At 43.2% G+C, this 23957-nt stretch overlaps 1 protein-coding gene across 7 annotated transcripts in view; it reads left to right on the top strand.

Annotated features, from left to right (window-relative positions):
* The window catches only part of GTF2I (general transcription factor IIi), a 97349-nt gene extending 79863 nt beyond the window's left edge, over positions 1-17486 (top strand). For 6 of the 7 annotated variants that reach the window (XM_059038392.2, XM_059038388.2, XM_059038384.2 and 3 more), the window contains 16 exons: positions 1882-1953; positions 3150-3333; positions 3982-4040; positions 4417-4491; positions 7385-7486; positions 8069-8134; positions 8462-8645; positions 9916-9974; positions 10353-10433; positions 10852-10935; positions 11101-11284; positions 12360-12388; positions 14656-14697; positions 15505-15546; positions 16010-16085; positions 16815-17486. In XM_059038392.2, coding sequence (XP_058894375.1) covers positions 1882-1953; positions 3150-3333; positions 3982-4040; positions 4417-4491; positions 7385-7486; positions 8069-8134; positions 8462-8645; positions 9916-9974; positions 10353-10433; positions 10852-10935; positions 11101-11284; positions 12360-12388; positions 14656-14697; positions 15505-15546; positions 16010-16068 — 1322 coding nt within the window. In that variant the 3' untranslated portion in view covers positions 16069-16085; positions 16815-17486. The remainder of the gene's footprint in view (positions 1-1881; positions 1954-3149; positions 3334-3981; positions 4041-4416; positions 4492-7384; positions 7487-8068; positions 8135-8461; positions 8646-9915; positions 9975-10352; positions 10434-10851; positions 10936-11100; positions 11285-12359; positions 12389-14655; positions 14698-15504; positions 15547-16009; positions 16086-16814) is intronic. The other variant, XM_059038385.2, reaches the window with a different exon arrangement.
* The last annotated feature ends 6471 nt before the right edge of the window (positions 17487-23957 follow it).

The following is a 23957-nucleotide window of genomic DNA, read 5'->3' as shown; positions in this document are numbered from 1 at the left end:
GTAATGCAAAGAAAAATATTCCCAAAGGTAGCATTTTAATATGCATTAGTCTGAGTATGATGAAAGTCTATGTATGAGTCTTAGTTTCACAAGACAGACCTCAGGTTCAAGCTTGTAGTTAATGTGATCACTGCTTTTATTAGGAGCAGTTCTAATAATGACCGCAAATTGAGGATGTTAAACATGTATTATTGGAACGGTCTGTAGGCACCATACAAGTGACTCCAAGGATTTAGTAATGTTTTCAATAGTACTTGATCTGCTGTTTTCTAGCATAGATGGTTACAGGCCTATTATCAGAAGACTCTCCATTCTCCCAATTATTAACAATGCTTGGCCTTCTACCATTCGTAGAAGACCTTGGAAAGAATCAAAGGTTGGGTTGTCCTTCTTCATTGCAACAAAATGTTACTGGGTCTGCCAGTCACCGAGGCATTAGTCTTGCTAGGCCGATTCAAGTCCCAGCGTACCTGACAGAAGAATTGTATTAGTCCTTGCCGTCAGAGACACCTACTTAACTCTCAGGTAACAGTCGTATGCTTACACACACGTGGGGGCACTTTGTTCCCAGTTTGGTAAAAGGTAGATGTCACATGTGAGAAAGTTGTGGCACTAGCCGGAGAGCTGAGCTTTGAAGGGGAAGAAGGAGAAGGTACTTGGTTCTTACGTAGAATGGTACAGAGATCTTTTTGTGTTAGAGCAGCAGATACCAGAGAAGGAAGCGCAGGGTGAGGCAGAAGGGGAGACTGAGCACCAGGTTCACAGAAGCCCTTTACCTCGGAGAAGGAGGGTCTAGACGCTGTTACAGTAATACTCAGATTTGGTTTATACCAGACTGACTGCGTCTGGTCAAATGGCCGAGTTACCATATTAAGCCCTTGAGATGCTGGGTTTTCTTTTAAAGAAAAGGTTTTAAAGTACTTCCACAGTAAAAGTAAAGTGGGAATGAAAGATTTTCTGAGGCTCCCAACCTTTAGCAGTATTTTCAGAACTTCTCCAACATTTCCTATCGCCTTGTCCACAGACACAAATGACTTTCACATGCAGTGCGATTCTTGCACTCTCTACCCTTTCCTCTTCCTCTCTCTTTCCCTCCTTTCCTTATCCAATACCTCCAACCATCCTCCATTGTCTCCAAGTCTACCTCCGTCCTCTCCATCCTCAGCTCCACCAAACAAGCCCCGATTATCTGTCCAAGTAAGTGCCACCCTGCGTGTCCTTTATAATAGCTTATTTTTTCTTTATTTTTATGTTGTATTTGAAAGGGGATGGTTGTCTTATAAATGAGGGGTAAGGAAATAAACTGGATTCTAGATGTGATTAGTGCTGAGTGACATCTCCCTAATCACTTTATCGTTTATTTCTTGCTGTGATTAGTGAAGTTTTCCTTTGTGTAAATCTGTAGGCACACGTGTTCGATAAAACAAGGAATGCCTGTTTAGAAAGCACATACAAGTGAAGCTCCCCTGGTTGAACCTGGTATAGGAGGCCCGGATCTTTATATAGCTGGTCCTCCCAACCCTGAGAGGGTTCTTTGATGTACCTCCAAGGAAAAGTGTTTGAAAACAATTCATTCTAAACACTTACGAACAAGTTCTTCTTTATTTACAATGTAAACTTAAATTTGAATTCTATCTCCCTGTATTTCTGATATTTGACAAGTGCAGGAAATCCTTCTTTTCCTTATCTGAAGTTTTTGCTTTTAAGCAGAATTTTATTAAGAGTGTCACTGGATTGTACCCCTGAAACTAATACAATGTTATATGTCAATTATATCTCAATTAAAAAAAAATAGCATCACTGGAAAGAACAGCATCCAGTCTAATTTTGTGTCAGCATCCATAAGGGACATTGTTAATTAGATTTATTTTTCCTTTCTAGTCAAAGAAGATTGGAACGTCAGAATTACCAAGCTACGGAAGCAAGTGGAAGAGATTTTTAATTTGAAATTTGGTAAGTAAAACACAGTGATTATGTCTTAATTTAAAAACATTATTGAAAGGCAGTGTTTTGAATGAACATTATAGCAGTTCAGGACCTAAAGAAAGAAGGTCCCAGGAACTAGGTTTGACTTTCTGCTACTACATTCACTACTTAAACTGAGCGAGTTACTTTCTGTCTCCTGGATTCCGTTTTCTCGTGTGTCAGAGTGGGAGAGGAAGGGAGGAGTTGGGGAGGAATCTCAGTTCCGCTGTCTGTACTTGTAACCTGGCTAACACCTGTGGCAAATAGGTTTCATCGTCTGTTTCAACGTAGATTTGTTGACAGCGGTTTCCTGGAGCGCTGTCTTGAGGATTCTGAGGAGGCTCAGCAAGAGTGTTTCAGTTGATTGGGTGTGTCTGTCATGGAGAAGGAAGTAAGGAGTGGAGTGATATCAATATTCCTGGGGCGTTGCCATCGTCGTTTTAATAACTGGTATTGATGTTTGTGTCCTGGATCAGGAATCTTCAGTACTCTTGACCAGTTCTGCTCAGATGCATCTTATGCACCTCTTATCTTTTTTCTTTCTTTCTTTCTTTCTTTTTTGTTTTTTTTTGGGGGGGCCATGCCCCGCACAGCTTGTGGGATCTTAGTTCCCGACCAGGGATTGCACCCTGCCCCTCGGCAGTGAAGGCACAGAGTCCTAACCACTGGACCACCGGGGAATTCCCTCTTTTAAACAGCAAACTTGCACCTAGATGATAACACAAGGGCTGGATAGTTGCCATTTTGGTAGTATGGCAGTGAGAAATGGCTGTAGTTCATTTCTGCCCAGAGCACAGAGACAATTTTGATTAATTATCCCTTTGATTTGAAGTGGTAAAATGTTCCTCTTATTTTTTAGGCTTCTTCAATTTTACACAATATACTAAGCAAAATACCTATATTACTAAGTGGAAATTGCTAGATTGTTGGGAACTTTTGCACAACGTATTTGAGAATGCCCAGATGTCAACTACATTTAGTATGGTGATCATTTGACAATATATACAAATAGCAAATCATTATGCTATACACTTGAAACTAATATAATGTTATATGTTCATTATATCACAATTAAAATATATATATATATATATACTAAAAACATAAACAGAGACTGCTGTCAGACAAAACTAAAAGACTGTAAAATTTTACCTTCCATAAGTTATATTCTCTTACACTTTCAGCTCAAGCTCTTGGACTCACAGAGGCAGTAAAAGTACCATACCCGGTGTTTGAATCAAACCCCGAGTTCCTTTATGTAGAAGGCTTGCCAGAAGGAATTCCCTTTCGAAGCCCTACCTGGTTTGGAATTCCACGACTTGAAAGGATTGTCCGTGGAAGTAATAAAATCAAGTTCGTTGTTAAAAAGTAAGTTCTCTTTGCCAATGTAGTCATTTCTGGAATTAGAACAATCAAGGCATATTTCTATTTAAATTTTTTTCTAGCTTCAGGTTACGGCTAAGGCTTTGAAGTCCACGATGGAAAGCGTAGCATTGAGCTACAGTCCTGGCCTTGTCCATTGCCTCCCATCCTTTAATTTGTCCTTGATTTTCTTCATCAGGACAAGGAGAGTTGTACCTGCCCCACACTGGTGGAGGTGAAGTTTGTTAAGAGATGCTATGTTGTCTCTTACTGTTGATAGATACTTGAGGGAAGGATGAAAGTGCTGATTTTTATGTGCTCTGTTATTCCTGTTTAAACTTATGGGCAACTGAATTTCAGTGATTAAGTTTCTCATTTATAAGTCTGCAGAATTTCAGTAGTTGAAGAATAAGCTAGTGGTAGTTAATTTTCATTTTCATGAAATAAGTCATTTACTCTTCATAAAATCATTTAGCAGGTATTTGTAGGAAGGAAAAGTGAATTTTTTTGGTCCATAATGGTAGAAACTCTTGTTACATTACAGAGTTATTTTGTGATTGCCTTTGTAAAAAAACATTGGTCATCACAGTTTTTACTAGCTGTGAAGACCAGTATTATACTGGCCACTGTAATGTTTCTTGGTTTTTTCTCTAGACCTGAACTAGTTATTTCCTACTTGCCTCCTGGAATGGCTAGTAAAATAAACACTAAAGGTAAGAGATAAATTATGTATACCTTCATTATACTTCAGTGTGTTAAACATACCGACTCATTGGCAGATATCTTTTGGGGGCTTTCGGTTTGTTTCTTTGCTTTTTCAGGTATTTTATTTAATGAACCCTCCTCCTCCCTCCCTCCTCTCTGTCTCTTAAAAGTAAACATTTCATTGGCAGTTTCATGTTTGCAGTCCTCCTTCATTCATGTTTCCACAGCTTTGTGGAGACTCGTGGAGGATTACACTACCAGTTTAATTCTTTAGTTTTCTTTGAAAAGAGCCAAACTGTATGAATTTTCATACTCTGCTTTTATACAGCATCTCCTTCTGGATTTTTTACAATATACAAAACAAATTGTATGCTTGCTTTACAGCTTTGCAGTCCCCGAAAAGACCACGAAGCCCTGGGAGTAATTCTAAAGTTCCTGAAATTGAGGTCACTGTTGAAGGTGAGGTTGCCCTGGGCCCATTCCTGTCCGCTCTCCAATTCACTAGTTAATCTGTTGCTTCTTCACTTTACTATTTATTTACTATTTTTATGCAAATGAGTTTTTATAAAACTTGTTTTAGGTGCAGAACACTTAACTGCGATAAAGCTAGATTTCTTTTATTTATTTTATTTATTTATTTATTTATTTATTTATGGGTGCGTTGGGTTTTTGTTGCTGCGTGCGGGCTTTCTCTAGTTGCAGCGAGCGGGGGCTACTCTTCGTTGCGGTGTGTGGGCTTCTCTTGCTGTGGAGCATGGGCTCTAGGCGCGCGGGCTTCAGTAGTTGTGGCTTGTGGGCTCTAGAGTGCAGGCTCAGTAGCTGTGGCGCACGGGCTTAGTTGCTTCGGGGCATGTGGGATCTTCCCGGACCAGGGCTCGAACCCGCATCCCCTGCGTTGTTGGCAGGCAGATTCTTAACCACTGCGCCACCAGGGTAGTCCCAAAGTTAGATTTCTCAATGTTTCTAATTAACAATTTCAATTACAAGGTGATATTTCTCCACAGCCTTACCACCCCTTGTTCCTTTCTGCTTTTTAGATAATATCCATCCTAATGGTTGTCCATTCCTTTTTATTGATGACTAGAATTTCATTGTGTGGATAGACCATATTTTGTTTATTCATCAATTGATGGACATTTGGTTTGTGCTACTTTTTGGCTATTTATGAGTAATGCTGCTCTGAACATTCGTGTACAAGGGCAGTGATGGGTTAATGAAAAATTGTTTTGACCTGACTTCAGATTAACAGAGAATCTCTTTCTGTCGTCTTACCCAAGCCACAGAGGACCTTGTCCCACAGTAGCTTTCTTTTGCTTAAGCAGGGCTATAAATAGACCCCAAATTTAATTTATATTTGTTAAAATACCACAAAATAGTTGTTAGTGGTTTAACACTAAGTAATTTGAGTAGTAAAGAGCTGTGTCCATGTTCAGGGACTTTTTGTCAAGAGTGTGATAGCAAGGAGGAGGGACTTCTTTTTTTCCCCACCATACTAATGTTTTCTTTTAAATTATACTTCATTCTTGTTAATGGATTTTTTTATTACTTTAAAAATCAAATTTATTGAGTATACTTTATATGCGATAAAATGCACGCATTTTGATTGTACAGTTTGAGTTTTGAAAAATGTTTGTAGCACCGCTTTAGTCAATGGATAGAACATCTCCCTCACCCTAAAACATCTCCCACACGCTCCTTGGCAGTCACTCCCTCACAGGCCAGGCCACAGGCAACCATTGATCCGCTTTTTGTCACCACGGAACATTTCTGCCTATTGTCGAATTTCATATAAATGGAATCATGCTGTATCGTTTCCTTTTATGGTCTCCTTCTTTTGCCTAGCACAATGTTGTTAGATTTATACCTGCTGCATGTTTCAGTATTTCTTTTTATTGCTGAGTGTTACTCCATTGTATGGATTCGCCAGAATTAATTTATGCATTTGTCAGTGGGCATTTGGGTTTATTTCCTGTCTTTGTCTAGTAAAGATGCTATATGAACACATTTGTGTACAAAACATGGCATATGCTTTCCTTCTCTTGAGTAGATACTTAGAGTGGAATTACTGGGTTTTTAACTTTCTAAGAAACAATTTACCAAACTGATTGTATCGCTTTACACTTGGGCCAGGAATGTATGAGAATTCCCGTTGCTGCACATCCTCACAGTACTTGACGTTGTCCTTCTTTTTTTTTTTTTTTTTTTTTTTTTTTTTGTGGTATGCGGGCCTCACTGTTGTGGCCTCTCCTGTTGCGGAGCACAGGCTCCGGACGCACAGGCTCAGCGGCCATGGCTCACGGGCCCAGCCGCTCCGCGGCACGTGGGATCTTCCCGGACCGGGGCACGAACCCGCGTCCCCTGCATCGGCAGGCGGATTCTCAACCACTGCGCCACCAGGGAAGCCCTGTCCTTCTTTTTATTTTAGCCATTCTAGTGGGTGTGTAGCGTCATTTCACTTAAGCATAAACCAGAATGCCAGTTTATTGATTTTTGAATCGGAAGTAGATATTTCAGTCAGCTTAATTCTGTCAGGTGATCATAGGTCTCTTCCTGTCTTGCCCTGTTACTATTAAAAGGCTGCTTTCTGAACATGGAGTATCAAAAGAGATGTCAGTTGAGTGAGCTTAGTAGCCTGTTAAAGAAGTATGGTAATAGGATATACTGAGTTCCTCTGTCTGGCTATTATACCTGCCAGGTCAGCCAGGCTGCTAGATCTAGCTGGTCCAGAAATACTGTGCTTTTATCACTATGCTCTTTAAGGAAGCTGTGGTTTTTATTCAGGAGTTTGAAGTAATTAAAGATTAGAATGTTGAATCTTGATACTTTATTCGATTCTGAGGCCACAGTCAGGCTTTTAATGGAAAACAACTGATAACCCATAACATTGTTTCTGTATATTACTAAGAATTCAAAGAAAGCGTATGTCAGTGTCAGCTAGAGAATCCAAAGGAAAGCTTCATATAGTGGAGATGATATAGTTGTATCTAAAGTCGTGTTTGTGTTCAAAGGCCAAAAGAAAAACATAAAAGGCAAACATAGGTAACCAGTGGCTTCAGAATGGCGTGATGAATCGTTAGGTGAATTGAAATTTCCTCAGATCAGCCAGAAAGCTAGATGTGTTTGGGGGGAAATGCCTGGTTATAGGGATGGAAGTAGGAAAATGGATGGAGGTCTGTAACACTGACAGCAGTGGCTGTTTTCTTGGCAGAATGCTTGCATACACACTGAACTTAATTGTTCCAGCACAGGTTGGACTTCAAGAGCATGTCCTAGAGAAATCAGCAGCAGTACGTAAGGATGATTGACTGTATGTGCTGATTATGTTTTTTGTTTATGTGTTTTAATTCTGTAGGCCCTAATCACAGCAACCCTCAAACCCCAGCTGCTCGAACCCCTACCCAGACTAATGGTTCTAATGTTCCCTTCAAGCCTCGAGGGAGAGAGTTTTCCTTTGGTAAATACGTGTTATGTTTTTCTTTATTTCGTTATTTTAAATAAAAAGGAGTTAGTAAAATATTTTACTAGTTGAATTGTTTTCTTTTTTTTTTAATTTGGTGAGTTAGTATATATTAGCAATTCAAGGCCAGACTGCATTCAGATCTGGTTCCAGTACTTTATAATTCTGTGACCTGGAGCAGGCTGCTCAACCTCTCTGTGCCTCAGTTTCCTTATCTGTAAGTGGGGATAACATTACTTCCTGTTCCATAGGGTTATTATGAAGATTATAAATACCAGATCATTTAAAGGGTAAAACTGTATCTGGCACGTAGTAGATACTGTAATTGTTTGGGGGGAGGGTATTTTGGTTTTCATTTGTTTTTTTATTTATTCGTAGCCAACGTATTAGTAATATAATAAAACAGTTAAATAATGCATCAGGATTAGTTATTAAGACATGCCTGTGTTTAAAACCTATGTATTTTTTATTTTGTATTGCTTAAAGATGCGCAATAAAAGATGAAGAAGTTCCTGCCATTGGATGTATACTAGTAACTATTACTGACATCTTAATCGCTCTTGTTTTTTTTATATGCAGAGGCCTGGAATGCCAAAATCACTGACCTAAAACAGAAAGTTGAAAATCTTTTCAATGAAAAATGTGGTAAGTTTATTTTGAAATACTATTATTAAAATAATGGGGTGGCTTTTTTATAAAATAGAAGAATGTGAGCATAGTAAAATTGTTCAACATTTAAATATTACTGTCGTCAGAAGTGTGTGGGTTTTGCAGGCATGAATTTTATAATTCCACATTTCTGAGCACCAAGAAATTGAAGAAATTTTTCTAAAATTAATGTGATTTTTTTTAAAAAGAAAGGTTTTGGTAGGTGCAAAATGTAATTTAAAATGCGTTTTTTAAAAAGGTTTGGTTTTTTAAAACGTTATAAATATGAGAACCAGTGAATGTGTTTTGTTTTTGTTTTTTTAGGTGAAGCTCTTGGCCTTAAACAAGCTGTGAAAGTGCCGTTTGCGTTATTTGAGTCTTTCCCTGAAGACTTTTACGTGGAAGGCCTACCCGAGGGTGTGCCATTCCGACGACCATCCACTTTTGGCATTCCAAGGCTGGAGAAGATACTCAGAAACAAAGCCAAAATTAAGTTCATCATTAAAAAGTAAGGAAATAAGATGGAACAGGATTGGCCATGAGTTGATACAGTTTGACGCTGGGAGATGGCACATGGATTCAGCTTTGGAGCTCAGCCAAACCTTAGGGTCAAAGAAGCTCTTTAAGCTGTACCTTTGTATATATTTGAAATTTTTCGTAACTGGTCAAAAGAGGGAGGGCTGTGGCTTATTAGAGGGATAACAACTTGATTTTGTGAAGTCTGTGCACAGTAACATATATGTTTTTTAATATAAGTTTATTTTTTTTTTATTTATTTATTTTTGGCTGTGTTGTTATTTTTTGCTGCGCGCGGGCTTTCTCTAGTTGCGGCGAGCGGGGGCTCCTCGTTGCAGTGCGCGGGCTTCTCATTTTGGTGGCTTCTGTTGTTGCAGAGCACGGGCTCTAGGTGTGCGGGCTTCCGTAGTTGTGGCTCGCGGGCTCTAGAGCACAGGCTCAGTAGTCGTGGTGCACGGGCTTAGTTGCTCTGTGGCATGTGGGATCTTCCTAGACCAGGGCTGGAACCCGTGTCCCCTACACTGGCAGGTGGATTCCTAACCACTGCGCCACCAGGGAAGCCTCACAGTGATATCTTAATGGTTGACACTACTGGCGTCTAGGCAGTGGTTCAGTTTTATAAAGCCCTTCTATTTCTGCAGCTTTCAGAATATTTTAAATTGCTCTCCTGTTTGCTTGTAAATCTGTGAATTATGCCAGCACAATTGAAGTAAATGGAAATAGAGTTAACAAAATACATTTGAAATGAATTGAAAGGAATTTTAGGTTTTATTTATTAAAGGTTACTTCTGAGTTCCCTAAGGATGCTGTCAAGTAATCAAAGTTGACATTGCCAACTGTAATGGCCTCGCTCTGTACCTTCAGCCAGGTCTGTAGAGGCTAAGCCCCTGCTTCTACTTCCTAAGAGAGACAGTCTCTTGTGTTCAGGTTTTCACAGCCTGTCTTCTGTTTCCGTGCTACCTGCATTCGGGTCTCTTCCTGTTTCCTTCTCCAGTCTAGCATCGACTCTTTCCAGGATATATTGAAACCACAGAAAGAAGCTGTTTATACTAGACGGGGCTGGGGTGGATGTTAAAATCACAGTTATAATGAGTCTTTATATGTGTGTTCCTTTAGAGATCCATGTTACTCCTGTTCTTCCATTACTAAGAATGTGTATTTATAGAAAGTTGCTGGCTTTTTGAATCTCTTACTTGTTTAATTTTTAATGTTTTGCTATTGGAATGTTAACCCAAAATTTTTTTCTCTTTTCTTGTTCTTAGGCCTGAAATGTTTGAGACGGCAATTAAGGAGAGCACCTCCTCCTCCAAGAGCCCTCCAAGTAAGCATTTACTACAGAAAACATGCTGTTAGACACTTAACTTTGCAGCACTAATTTAGAAAATTGTTGAAAGAGAGTGGCTACTGAGATAAAACCAGGAAAGCTCGCTCAAGGTTGGGGTTTGGACTAGTTTACGATTTTTAAGTTCTTTAATACCTAAGGATCTCCACATATCTGATGCTCTACAAAGCACCACAAGGAAGAGAAAAATGAAAAATGCCTTTCAAGAAGCCTAATATCACAGAACAACAAAACATGTCATGAAAAGGAACAAAGTTGGGTTAAAATACTATCTTTTGTAGTCTGAATTATAAGCACTTTATTAGGGAAGATTTAATTACGTTTGTATATGTTCTAATCTCAAGTTTCTGTTTTAAGGAAAAATAAATTCATCGCCCAATGTTAATACTACTGCATCAGGTGTTGAGGATCTTAACATCATTCAGGTGACAATTCCAGGTATGATCTCTCTGCCTTAATCATAGTTTGTGGGGCTTCTTGGATGTTGAATACACTGCACATTGTGTGCTGTCCCCACCAGCCCCTGCAGAAATCATTAGCCAAATACGTCACCTTGTCAGTTTATCACTAAACAGCTCTTGGCAGTTATTAGACTCGGCATGAGCTAAAACCTGTAGGCAACCCAGATGCCTAGTGTGTTGTTTAAAAAATTTGTATAAGACGGCAAGCAAAGCTCTTCATCACTGCAACATTGTCGGTTTGGTGTTATTATTAAATTGTTTGGTTAAATCACTTCAATCGTGATTCATTTTTCAAACATTCCAAAAACATAAGGTGAAGTGACATAAAGCACCTAAAAATTTATCTGGTATTAAAATCGCATTATTAAGTTACAACTTTCTCTTAACCTTTTTAGATGATGATAATGAAAGACTGTCAAAAGTTGAAAAAGCTAGACAGCTAAGAGAACAGGTTAATGACCTCTTCAGTCGAAAATTTGGTAAGTTTTGCATTTGCATAGTATAGCTTGCAGTAAGCAAGGAGATTTTGTCTCCATGAGATCTTAAAAGTAAACTATGCTCGGGTAGTTTTAATCTGTGCTTTTACAACACTCAACTAAGGTGCTAGGTTCATCTCTGCTTTTATGCCTTTTGTCTTGCTGCAGGTGAAGCCATTGGTATGGGTTTCCCTGTGAAAGTTCCCTACAGGAAAATCACAATTAACCCTGGCTGTGTGGTGGTCGACGGCATGCCTCCTGGAGTGTCATTCAAAGCCCCCAGCTATCTGGAAATCAGCTCCATGAGAAGGATCCTAGATTCTGCTGAGTTCATTAAATTCACAGTCATTAGGTACGTGACAGTTCCTTGCTTGGTCATAAGAATGAACCTACAGGTCACTGAGGCCAAGTCGTCTTCCAAAACGTCGTCATATGTGATAAGTTTACTGTGTGATGAAATGAACTCTAATGAAATTCTTCAGTTACTGTACTGTTAGATTCTTTCCTCCTTGTGCTGACTCAGTTCTCTGGTTTTTAAGGCAGGGGATTGTTAGCACACCATGGCCCGTGGACCAGCTCCAGCCTGCCATCTGCTCTTATTTTAGTTTCATGTCTCATTATAACCCAGTCACATCCGTTTGTTTACATATCGTCTGTGGCTGCTTTCCTATTGCAGTGGTAAAATTAAGTAGTTGGGACAGAGACAGTGTGGTCTACAAAGCTGGAAATATTTACTGTGTGGCCCTTTACAGCAAAACGTTGCCAGCCTCTGCCTCAGGCGTCTCTTCACAGGCTTTGGATCAGACAGGGATTCAGTACTAAGTCACTTCTGTTTCCTTGTCTGTCCAGTGAGATTGTAGTTGTTTCCTTTGAGAGTGTTAGCTCCTTATCCACAGAGTAGGAATGATGGTTACACCTGCCCTCTTAACAGCGTTGTGAGAATTACAGTCTCTGATGTGTGCTTGTCACAGTAAGTCTTACGTACGGTATCCTTTTGTCATCCACCTAAGCAGAAGTCCCAAGTGCCCTCACTCTTTTCTTCCACCTCCCCAAACTTAGCTGTTACTAAATACACCCATTCGTTGTCAAGTTCCCACCGTCTGCATAGGACCAGCACTCAGAAATAGCTAATGTATTACCTTCCCAAGGCTTTTTCTCATTTCACTAAAATTACTCTATTCCCTTTGCATTGTTCCTATTTTTTTCCCACCGTCTTGGTGTAGCATTTTCTAATAATGTGCCATATTAGTTATTCATATATCTGTCTATAGATTTAAAAGTATAAGATTAAATAGTAGTGGACAGCTTTTCTCATTCTAGCACGTAAGTGACATGGGCTAAATATTAGTTGAATAAACTGAATATACATACATGTAAACTCTTGTGGAGTAGGAAAAAAAACTTGTACAATTTGTTTCTCTCTTTAGACCATTTCCAGGACTTGTGATTAATAACCGTGAGTATCTCTTGAAGTCTTTTTGGTTTTTCTCTTTTCTGGGATGTGAGAACAGGGTGTGTGTGTGTGTGTGTGTGTGTGTGTGTGTGTGTGTGTGTGTGTGTGTGTGTGTGTGTGTGTGTGTGTGTGTGTGTGTGTGTGTGTGTGTGTGTGTGTGTGTGTGTGTGTGTGTGTGTGTGTGTGTGTGTGTGTGTGTGTGTGTTAAAGTCTTTTTGGTTTTTCTCTTTTCTGGGATGTGAGAACAGGGTGTGTGTGTGTGTGTGTGTGTGTATTTCGGGGTGCGTGTGTATATTTCTGGGATGTGAGAACAGGGTGTGTGTGTGTGTGTGTGTGCACTTGCACATACACTTACCTGAGAGTGTAACATTTTATTACTTCACCTACAGCAGTAATCATTCAAAGTCATCGTTTTAGCCCCCAGTGTGTGAGGCACCAGGCACTTTCTAGATGTAAAATTGGGCTAGTTGCTTCACCTTTTAAAATCTCAGTTTACTTATTAGGAAAATGGTAATGATATTAGTACTCATTAGGGGAGTTTTAGAGCATTTTAAATGACACATTATGTGTCAGGCCTCTAAAACAAGGACCAGCAAGCTGCGGCCTGTGTAAATAAAGTTTTATTACAGCACTGCCAGGCCCATTTGCTTATGGCAAACTGGACTGACCTGCAAAGCCTGAAATACTTACTGCCTCTTTGTAATAAAGTTTGTTGACCCCTGACCCTAGTTTGTGCTCAGTAAGCAAAATCTATATTTGTTACTGTTTTTACTACTACTGTTATTACTTTTTCTATTAGTTTGTAATTACTGGGCTGGAAAAAGTAAGTCTTTTGATGTGATTTAGCTACTTCTGTTAATATTTAGGCCTAGTGTCTGGCAGCCACTGGGCCCTCAGATACTGTTGCATGAACAAGTGTAAGTGTTCTTCCAGTTCCCTGATGTTCGTATCAGTTTAAACAGTGTGGTTTTTTTTTTTTTTTTTTTTTTTTTTAATTTTATTTATTTATTTTTGGCTGTGTTGGGTCTTCGTTTCTGTGCGTGGGATTTCTCTAGTTGTGGCGAGCGGGGGCCCCTCTTCATCGCTGTGCTCAGACCTCTCGCTGTCGCAGCTTCTCTTGTTGCGGAGCACAAGCTCCAGACGCGCAGGCTCAGTAGTTGTGGCGGATGGGCTTAGCTGCTCCACAGCATATGGGATCTTCCCAGACCGGGGCTCAAACCCGTGTCCCCTGCATTGGCGGGCAGATTCTCAACCACTGCACCACCAGGGAAGCCCTAAACAGTGTTTTTTTTTTTAAGCAAAACTTAATTATGCTAGTATGTTTTATGTTCTTCTGTTAACTTTATTGTTAAAAAATTTCAGAAGTGAGAATTATCCTTAACTAATACCATTAGCATTTCAGTCTTTTTTCCAACTCTTTAAAATCCATCTGTATTGAGTATTCAATTGTATACTTTGTTGGGAAAGTATTCAGGAGTTTTCAGTGGTCACTGAACACCTGAGCCTCGTGAGTTGCTGGATTTCCCCCTGAGCTGAGAAATTGGGCCGCCGTGGCGCCTGACACACACACCCCCCCCCCCCCCCCCCGTTCTGCTTCACGCTACTGATGCTGTTCTGTGGCCACCACTCCTTCAGTGTCACGGATTTGGTTATATCTCTTCTGCCTCCAAGTTTCTAGTTTCACTTTATCATAAAATATATTTGCTTTTTCCCCCAACCCATGAGTTCTTTTTTTGTAGAATCTGTTTTTATTATACTGTCCATCTTGGCCAAGTATGTTAGTATCTGGGGGTGCCAGTAATGAGTGAAAGAGAAGTAAACCTTGCTTCATAGATTTGCAGTCATCTTTGGCATTCAGCTTTAACTACACCTGGGAACTTTGTCATTTAAAGAAACCCGATGATAAGGTTTGGGGTTTTTGGGGGGGAAAAAATTGATTGATCCCAATTCATCTACCTCTGGGTAATTTTTAATTTCAAAAGGCACTGTATTTTATGCCTCCCTGCTCCTTTACCTTATGTTTAAAACGTTCAGTTTTCTTTTCCTTGTGTCCTAGTCTATTATAGAAATTTATGGTAATTACTCTGAATTAGTTACTTTGATGGGACATACTAGAATTTTTAATATTTGTTCCCTTCTTGTCATAAGGAAAATAGTGCCTGTTATAGCAAAGTTGGAACATCAGATTAGAGAATGTGTGTAAAAAATGCTTTTCAAATGTAACAACATACCATTAAATTATTTCTTAAGTGAATCTGCTTTCTTTTCAGAGTTGGTTGATCAGAGTGAGTCAGAAAGCCCAGTGATCCAAGGTAAATTAAGCGTGGTAAAATATAGAAGTATTCCTACTTAGTCGATAAAACAGGTCACATAAATTATGTGGCCTCACATGCTTACATTTACCTAACTTCAAGGAAAGGTAATTCCACAGCACACACATACGCACATACGCACACACGCACACACTCGTGCACATGCAGCCTTGTTTGCCTGGACTCCTTTGTCTGAAAGCCTATATAAGCTCAAGCCATAGGTCCTCATTGAGAACTGGACCACATGCCATTTGTTCCCACCGTCCCAGGTCAGGAACCCCGAGACCAGTGGCGAAGAATGCAGTCGTGGGGTGATGGGGGGGGATACGGTTGTTTTTTAACTTGCTTTCTTATGCCATTTGTTTCCAGTGGTTGCTATAAACCAAAATTATCTTGGGTGGAAATGCATGCATTGTAGTTTAAAAAATTCCATAGAAACAAAGTGTTTAGGCCTGCTGTGTGATTCATTGAAAGTAACAAAAGGACTTTAGTAAAAGGGAGCCCACAGGAGAAAGGGGAAAAAGACATAGAGGAAGAAACTCCTACTTTCATGTTAGAGCTATGTTAATTAAGATTGTTATTTAAGATTTCGATTGTGTAGGCAAATTTAACAGGTTTCAGAAAAGCAGGTTTTTGAGAGTCTGGTTGAGTAACAATGTATTTAATCCTAAGAATCTGTGGCTGCTGTCTCACCTAGACCTGCGCTTTGTGTACAACGTCTAGAGAGCTTTCTCCCTCTAGGCTCTTTAAATAACAAAGCAACTTTTGAAAAATGTTAAAGTAAAATCTTCATGTATTTCTCTTCAGAATCAGCCGAGCCGAGCCAGTTGGAGGTTCCTGCAACAGAAGGTAAAAAGAGTAGTCTGGTTGTCAAAAGTTAAGTGCCAAAGACAAAGGAGTAATTGTGTTTTTAAAGCTGTTTAACTGGACCTGTGTGGTGGTTTTGTTTCTGGGTGAACTGGATTTGTAGTTTATGCCCAGAAACATTGTGTTTAGAGATGACTCATGGGTTCTTTTCCTCCATTTTCCCCAAATGACTCTTAAAATGAATTATGAAATAGTTGAATGACTGCTATATGACCTAGATACAGCTAGTGCGGGTCCTTTACGTGCATAATTAATAAGATGTTTGTTACTTTGAAAATCTAAGTAACAAAATTTAGAACTTACTGCTAGAGAACAGTCTTATCATTTTTAGTATCTTATAATTCCTATTAAGTCTTTGTAATGAATAGTTTGGTATGAGCAGATTTATAATTGAACATTTGCATTAATAGTGCAGGTAATGGTTCCCTTTTGTTTTACTTGATAGAAATAAAGGAGACTGATGGAAGCTCTCAAATCAAGCAAGAACCAGACCCTACGTGGTAGACCTCTTCCCTCCTAGGGTAAATCAGTTTCTGTGTCCAGGATGCCACGTGGTATCTATCTGAACCCACCTGCATATTCATAAGCTAAAGTGTTTTCCCTGCTTCAGCCATAAATGGTGGCCCCTCCTTCAGGGCACGTGAGGACAAAGTATAAGCTTACTGGGTGGTTTGAGCTAGAAGATTCAAGCAGAGAGATTTTCCTTGGATCAGTATATGTCAGGCAAAGAAGGTAAAAGCGCTTTGCCTCAAATGGAAAATGTTTTGTTTCTATCTATAGGTTAAATCTTGTCCTTGCCATTGGAGTTCACTGTGAGTCAGTATCAACAGACTGACTTTTTTTCCCTAATCATAATAACAGTATTTGCAGAGTCTGTCTGAGCTACACAATCCATTGTGCATCTTGCATAATTAAGTTATAAGCCTGATCCAATTATTCCAAACATCTTAAACTTGGCCAGGTTACTACCCAGGAGGGGCAGCTCTAGACCAGGAGTCAGTGAAACTTGGTTTTCGTGTCGTATTGAACCACACTAAGCCCCCGCTGTTGAATGTTTTCATGATAGTTAGAGGATACAGTTAGCTCTCACCTGTACCTGACACTCCAGAGCCTTTTTTGGTCATGGAATTGGCCATGTACTGTCAGTCCATGGATTTAAGTGGTAATTAAGTTGAGATATTAGTGAATCATAAATTCCTATAACCACGTTAACCTGTTTTCTTGCTTGTTTGTTTTCTCTCCTATTTTAGCTTAAAGTATCAGTGGGTGAGAAGAGCTTTTCGGACCTGTTACTGCCCCAAGCTGTGTAATATACTTGTATAACAGAAATACCTTCTATACAAACCTTTTTTTCTACTTTTAGATAGAAATGTCTACTTTTTCAGCAGTTCTGTGAATTGAATTAAAGAGCGGAGTGACTGTAGATTTGGAATGGCTGGTTTACTTTGGAATGTATTATAAGGATTTTACAGCAGTGCTGGAAAAATGACAGGGAAAACGACAGGGATGGATCTCATCGGATGTATCACGTGTTCAGCAGAGCCTTCAGCTGTGGTGTGTGTTTCCCCATCAAGTGAAGATCTCTCCTCCCGGAACATCTCAGCTTCTGCAGTGAAGAAAATACCTGTGGTAGTTCAGCTCTTTAGTTTTTCTATTTGAAAAATCACTTAATTGATCCTTTTGTTCACGGTTCTCCTTAATGACTGAGTGAACAGTTAGTATCTGTATATTTGACTAAACCTTTTCCTAAGCTCTCGATCATGGTTCATATGTTTTTTATCGTAATTAAAAACCAACCATCTGGATCACCTAACAGCCAGCAAGAGGTCAGTATCTCAGCGTGTGGCTTATAGATGGAGTACAGAGAACCTCTTCCATCCACATTTACTTTCCATCCAAATAAAATGCATGGTGTACCAGAAGTTTCAGATCAGGTCTAAGTGTTTGGGCAAGCTGAATGACACTAAAGCCTCACTATCGTGTAACCCATTGTGGTGTGGAATTCTTTGGAACACTATTCCGGCTCGGATCGGGCTCAAGGGGGTTTCATTGCCTTCATTACTTTACAGTTTTACTTGTAACATTGAGGCTCCAGTGTGGGGAGTGAGGGGTCAGTAAGCTGATGAGGCATCCGCTGGTACTCGGCGCCATTTGCAGGAGAATCTTACATGTGTTGAGATTTCACAAACAGTAAGAGTTGTAAAATACCAGCTATGTGAAAAGCTAGAGTATGTGATGGCATAGAGTTTTCATTAGCTTTATCACAATATTCACGATGGAGAATTATATTACATGGTAGCAGAAATAGGCATTTTTATGTGTTGCTTATATTTTACCTCAAATTAAATTGTAGATATAGGGTAATAAATAAAATCCATCCATGCCTTTCACACACTAATTCATTTCTTTCTAAGGTGTTTTCATGACTGTGGGGAAACCTGGGGTGGCTCGGCGGAATGCAAGGCGAGGTTAGGTGGGCTCGGTCCCTTGTCAGGACGCCACTGCTCACGGTGTGTCTCAGACCACTGTGCCTCTGGGCTGAGCTGGGGCTGGAGCCCCCAGCTTTTTATCTGTGACATGCCAACTGTATGCAGCATACGCATGACGTTGGAGGTCAGAGTCCCTCCCCGGGTGGAGCCCGTGTGTCAGCCCCTCCCCCATGAAAAACCACACACTGGTTCCAGGTCTTCTCTGTCCTCTCCGCCATCACCCTCTGCCTCTCCTTTACCCTTACAAGTGTGACCTCAGGGAAAGCCAGACTGGTCTGTTCCTAACTTAGCAACCGATATTAGGAGGAGACAGCTGCTGCAGCAGGATCTCAGGGTTCCTTTACCGTGTTCTTAAGGTGTCACAACCTTGCTGCCTCCACCCACGCTTCCCGGCCCAGCCACCGGAGCACCGTAGTCGTCCAAAGGCTGCTTTTAGAAGGAGTTAAGCTTGTACATGTTACGCTTCAACAAAAGGTTTGCGGGAGCACAGGCTTACAAGGAGATCTGTTTCCCAGTGTAAGTGTATACATCCAGTATGAAAATTCTGTATATATGCATACACACGTCTTTTGTTTTTATATATACTAATAGAAAGCTGCTTTTTAAAAAATATATATATATATAAAGTTTCTTAACGTCTAACAAGTGCATCCGTTTCTGTACTGTGGACGACAGCACAGAGCCAGTGCTGCGTCCTCCTCGTGGTGAAACGCAAAAGGTTTAAGAATGCTGTCCTGTCCCGTTCTGCCTCTCTAAACAGGCTTACTGGTTCCTTTAAGAAATGCTGAACCTCAGGCAAGGGGTGCTGTTCCTGCATCTGTCTTTGAGTGGAAGAGCCTGGAGGTGGAATAAGTCATTTTTGTTTATTAACTCCCTGTCGTTTTAACACACCTCATTAACTCTCTGCTTCCCACAGTCGGGTGTCTCAGTAAAGCCTTCCGTAGGACAGCACTGTTCCCTGGCGAGGTGACTGCCTTAGCAATTTGCCTCCTTACCTGTGATGGTGAGATTAGCCCTGGTTGAAGCGCCGTGGGCTTGTTTAAAAATGGCTGGAGTGTCGCCCTGGCTTTGCTCATTCGGAGCCTAGGAACCCTCTACAAGATAAGCCTTCCACCGCCTGTGTGAGTGAACGGGTGGTGTATTCAGAAATGAGGCAGTTGATAGATAACGTGATTCTTCAGGGGCTGAGGGGTGTTAAAACTTGGCCACCGGGGTCTTCATTAGATCAGTAAGGACCAGACTGAAAAACAAACGACAGTTCACATGGGTCTCATCAGTAATTCTAATGTGTTTCTGGAACACGTCCTGATTCCATGATGGTTGATGGTTAAACCTTATTTTACCAGGAAATGCAGCAGAATGACTGGGAACATAGGCCTTGTGACCAAATCCAAGCTCTGCTTCTGGACAGCTGTTACCTTAAGGAAATTGCCAACAGAAAAACGGTAGAACCAAAGAAACGTGTCCATCGCAGCATTGTAGGAGTTAAGCCCCGTTTGGTGGAGTTGGGCCAAGTGCTAACGACCCCGTGCCCAGCTCTGGGTCTTGGGTGGGGGATGGGGGGAGCCGAGCTCTGTTCACGGGGCAGCCTCTGCCCTCGGGCAGGTGGCAGAGCTGCTGTGGGCATGGCTGTCGGCAGTGCCGAGAGGAATCTCTGCATTTGCCCAGCCCGCCCCCGCTCCCGGTACAAGTGCACATAAGCTCACCCTGTTGCAGTCAGCATATCCTAAGGGACTTTTTAATCTTTTCATTGATCTAAATCACATGCAGGGGTGAGGTTAGGCTTATTCACTGTGCGTTCACGCCCTGTGCCCGGGTCACCTTGGGACTTGAGAGATGAGGAAATAAAGACAAGAAATCAAATCATTGGCACAGTCTTAGCTCCAAGACTGAGGGACGAGACTGGGCCCGGGTCTGTAGCGCCCACCGTCGCCAGGACAGAGCTGCCCACTAAGGCAGGCAGCCAGTGCCCCTTTGAAGTAGGCTGGCTGTGTGAGCATCCTCTAGCTTCATTTCTGCCTTTTCTCTTTCCTCCCCACCAGGAACCGGAAAGGTCCGTTGGAGAGGGAGATTGAGAGACCAGGCCTCTCCAGTTTCCACACCCCAAGCCCCAGTCTAAATAAGCTCAAGATCCTGGTTGGCTTAACCATTAGTGGACAGGTAACTGTCACAATCTGGTCTCCCCTTGCTAAGTGGAACCCCCACTTTCTGGACTATGTAGTTTGATAGATGTGGTGCTCGCCCAGGGATTCTTCGGTTTCCCTATGATAGGGAAGAAGAGGGAGACAGGATTCGGGGAATTGAGGCAGTCTCTGAGGTCCCTGTTCTACCCAGCCCGGAGTCCAGCAGTGTGAGCACAAGTGGGGGCTGTGTAGCCTTGTGGTTAGACCCCCGTAGAGTTGCTCTCCAGCCTCTGCAGTCGGGGTTCTGTTTTACTCCACTACCTACTAAAGGGACGGTTAGCTTTCTGTACTTCCCCTCCTGGCTGCCAGCTTTCTTGGCTCAGAAGGCAGATACGAAAGCGGCTTGTAGCAGGTTGTTGGAGTCACAAGTTTCTCAGGGTATGGTGGCCCGATGACAAGTCTCAGTGGGTGGCCCTGGTTGCTGCTCCTGAGGGGCTTTGTAACCCCGGGCGCTGGGTGAGAAACAGCAAAGCTCCTGTCTCCCCAGCTCCCCTGCTCTGGTCAACAGTGCTCTTGTGGGCCACCTCCCCCCTGCCCTGTCCCACCCCCACCCCACCCCACCCCACCCCACCCCGTACCTTGTGGTTTTAATTTGAGGAAGTACCAGGAAAGTATCTAGCACTGAGAACAAGCTATGATACAATGCCCATTTGTAACAGTGTTTCCTGCTGCGTTTCCTTCTCAGAAGCGAGAGCAGGTGGTTGATGGGCCTTTCGTAGCATCAACTTCGTGCCTGATCTCAGGATGCCTGTTTAAAACCCACGGTGCCTCAAGTCGTAGAAAGCAATAATGACCCTCACCAGAGACCCCGTGCTTGGCAGTGCCTGTGGGAACCTAGTGAGAGACGTGAGCAGTGAGCCCCAACCAGAGGCAGCAGAAGAGAAAGCGCACCTCCGAGTCTCCTAAGATAGAGAGAAATCCTGAAAAGATCTATAGGTCTGCATGCTCTGTAATTCAAACTGTCTCCTCCCTGACAGTGACCAATCTGTCAATATATCCTCTAGGGAATATCCCTAATGAAAGATAGCAAGTGCAGGTTTCCAGAAAGGCAAGGTCAGAGCAGACACCCTATGGCATGTGGTCAAAAAGCCATAGCAAGTGCTGGCTCTTGTTGGCCTTCAGGAGAGGAGCTTTCTGTCTCTGGCATCGTCGCCCCTGGTGCTTGAGGCAAGATGGGACCCTGCCGGGAACCTTGTAAGCAAACCGTCTGCCTGCAGGTGGCAAGCCCCTCATCCCAGGCCTGTGCGTCTTTACTGTTCTGTACCTCCTGGGCAGTAGCAGAGATACCGAGCCCTGAGCAGGTCCCAGACGGACTGCGTCACGCCACCAGCTTGCCCCCCTGCCCTGTGTCTGGGCTGGGGAGATGTGGAGATGGCAACCCAGCCCTGGCGACTGGATTTAGGCGCGAGTTCTCATTCCTGGAATTCGCTTCAAGCTCCAGACCAATCACCACAAAACCCCCTGAGGCTGCAGCTTGCCGCTGGATTTATCTTTGATGGTTGGTCGGCGAGCTTCAAATAATTCTCATCACGTGACACATCAGGTCCCGGGGGGAAGTGGGGCGGGAGGGCTGGCACAGGCAGTCCCTGGGGGTCAGCGTTGGGCTCCTGGCTTTGGAGTGGGACCAGCTTGCAGGGTTCCTGTCCGTCTGGTATTTGTTAAGGGCCCTCTCGGTGTCAGGACCCCTGCCAAACGCCGGAGTGCAGAGGGGACTGCCCCAGCCCTGCCCCCCAGCACAAGCTGCTGTCCTCCCCAGCCTGGCCCGGGAAGTCGCCATGCCCTGCCCACGGCCCCAGGCACTGCTGAGCTCTCCCAGGGCGGGCCAGGGGCTGCGCGGCGGCGCACCGACGGCTCCCGTGAGGGCGCCCTGGCGTCCGAGGCTGGCACAGTTTGCCCCAGCAGCCTGGAGTGCCAGCTCTCATCCGTGTGACACTTCCCTCCTTCGAGGCCCGATTTAAACAGCAAGAAACTGCCTCGGACCTCCCTAAATCCAACAGTCCACGGAGTAGGTACGGTTGCTAATGCCATTTTACAGATGAAAAAACAGGCCCGGAGCTTGCCCGGGGGCGCCCAACCCTGTACGGGCGGAGGTCAGTGTGGGTTGGGTTCCGGGCTGTGTGCTCATAGCCAGCGGTTGGCGTGTACGTGGCCTCCTGCAGACCAAAGGCTCAGTCTGATTCCTGTGCGTGTCCAGCACTGGAGCCCTCACTCCTGTGTCCCTGGGCCAAGGACTGGACAGCAGTGTCATCAGGCCCAGGGGAGAAGGCATTCCCACGTGTGGCTCGGGTGTGTCCTAAGCCCCGGTCCTGAGTGCAGGCTCCCGGGTCTCTTCGGATGAGGCCTCGAGGTCCATCCTTGACCCAGCCCGAGCCCGCTCCTGGTCTGATTTGCTGAGAAAGGAAGGCTCAGGGTCCCTTGGGAAGCAGGTGGTGAGTGGCCGGCATTTCCACGCAGACCCCTGCTTGCCCTCAGAGCCCCCGCACAGCCAGCCTCGCCGCCAAGGGCGCCCTCAGCCCACCAGCCAGCAGCGGCCTGGGGGGCCCTCCTCCTCCTCCAGGCACCAGGCGAGAACTGCCTAGTGTGGGGGTCAGCAGGAGGGGCTTAATTTAGACTTGGGAAGGAACGTCCCGTAGCGAGGGCTGCTTGGGTCCCATCTTGGGCAGCCTGACAGGAGATCCCAGAGGGCACTGCCTGGGCCTCAGGCCAAATCCTTCTCCATGTAGCCTGTCTCCAGGGCCCAGCCTTGGGGATTTCCTGGTTGAGGAACTGCCCAGCCCAGTCTATCTGGGGAAGGCGGCATCTGGAGAGGCCAAGGTCTTTGGGCCAGACTGGGAATCCCTGCTTCCCGTCCAGTCTGGCCTGTTGTGAAAATCTCCCTCTTTGGGGCGTTTGCACAGTCTGGCTTCTCCTTCGCGAACCCCAGTCGTCGTCCATTCAGTCAGGGGAGCCAATGGTTAAGAGCGTGGGTCCAGGGCTTCCCTCGTGGTGCAGTGGTTAAGAATCCGCCTGCTAATGCAGGGGACACGGGTTCAAGCCCTGGTCCGGGAAGATCCCACATGCCGTGGAGCATCTAAGCCCGTGTGCCACAACTACTGAGGCCCGTGCGCCTAGAGCCTGTGTTCCGCCACAAGAGAAGCCACTGCAATGAGAAGCCTGCGCACCGCAACGAAGAGTAGCCCCCGCTCGCTGCAACTAGAGAAAGCCCGTGCACAGCAACAAAGACCCAACGCAGCCAAAAATTAAAAAAATAAAAGAGCGTGGGTCCAGGGTCCAGACTGCCTAGGTCAAGACCCAGCTTTTTGCTTACCAGTGGTGGCAACCTATTTACCTCTCTGTGCCTCAGTTTTCCCATCTATAAAGTAGGGGAAGTAACAGTACCTACCTGATAGTCTCATTGTGAGGATAAGATGTGATCCTAAATATAAAGCACTCCTGACCCAGGCTAAATCCTTTGTTAGCACTCAGTGGGAAGTGGGGGGGATTCTGGGGGCTCTGGTATTCATCTAATACCTGGGTGATGGATAACGAGATATCTATAATGTTAGCTACAATTTTATGTTTAGTTAAACTTCATTTTTCTGCAGTTTTTTTATCATTTCACAATTTGAAAGTTCTAAAATTTTTAAGTTTATCTCCCCCCCAAAAACAAACTTTTATTTATTAATTACCTCCAGTTTTGTTCATTTCTTAAAATTAAGCATTTGGTCACTCACTTGTTTCA

This window comes from Kogia breviceps, chromosome 14 (assembly GCF_026419965.1).
Source record: "Kogia breviceps isolate mKogBre1 chromosome 14, mKogBre1 haplotype 1, whole genome shotgun sequence".
NCBI lineage: Eukaryota > Metazoa > Chordata > Mammalia > Artiodactyla > Physeteridae > Kogia > Kogia breviceps.
Note: the sequence above shows the minus strand (reverse complement) of the source record. Positions and strands in the feature narration are given on the sequence as shown.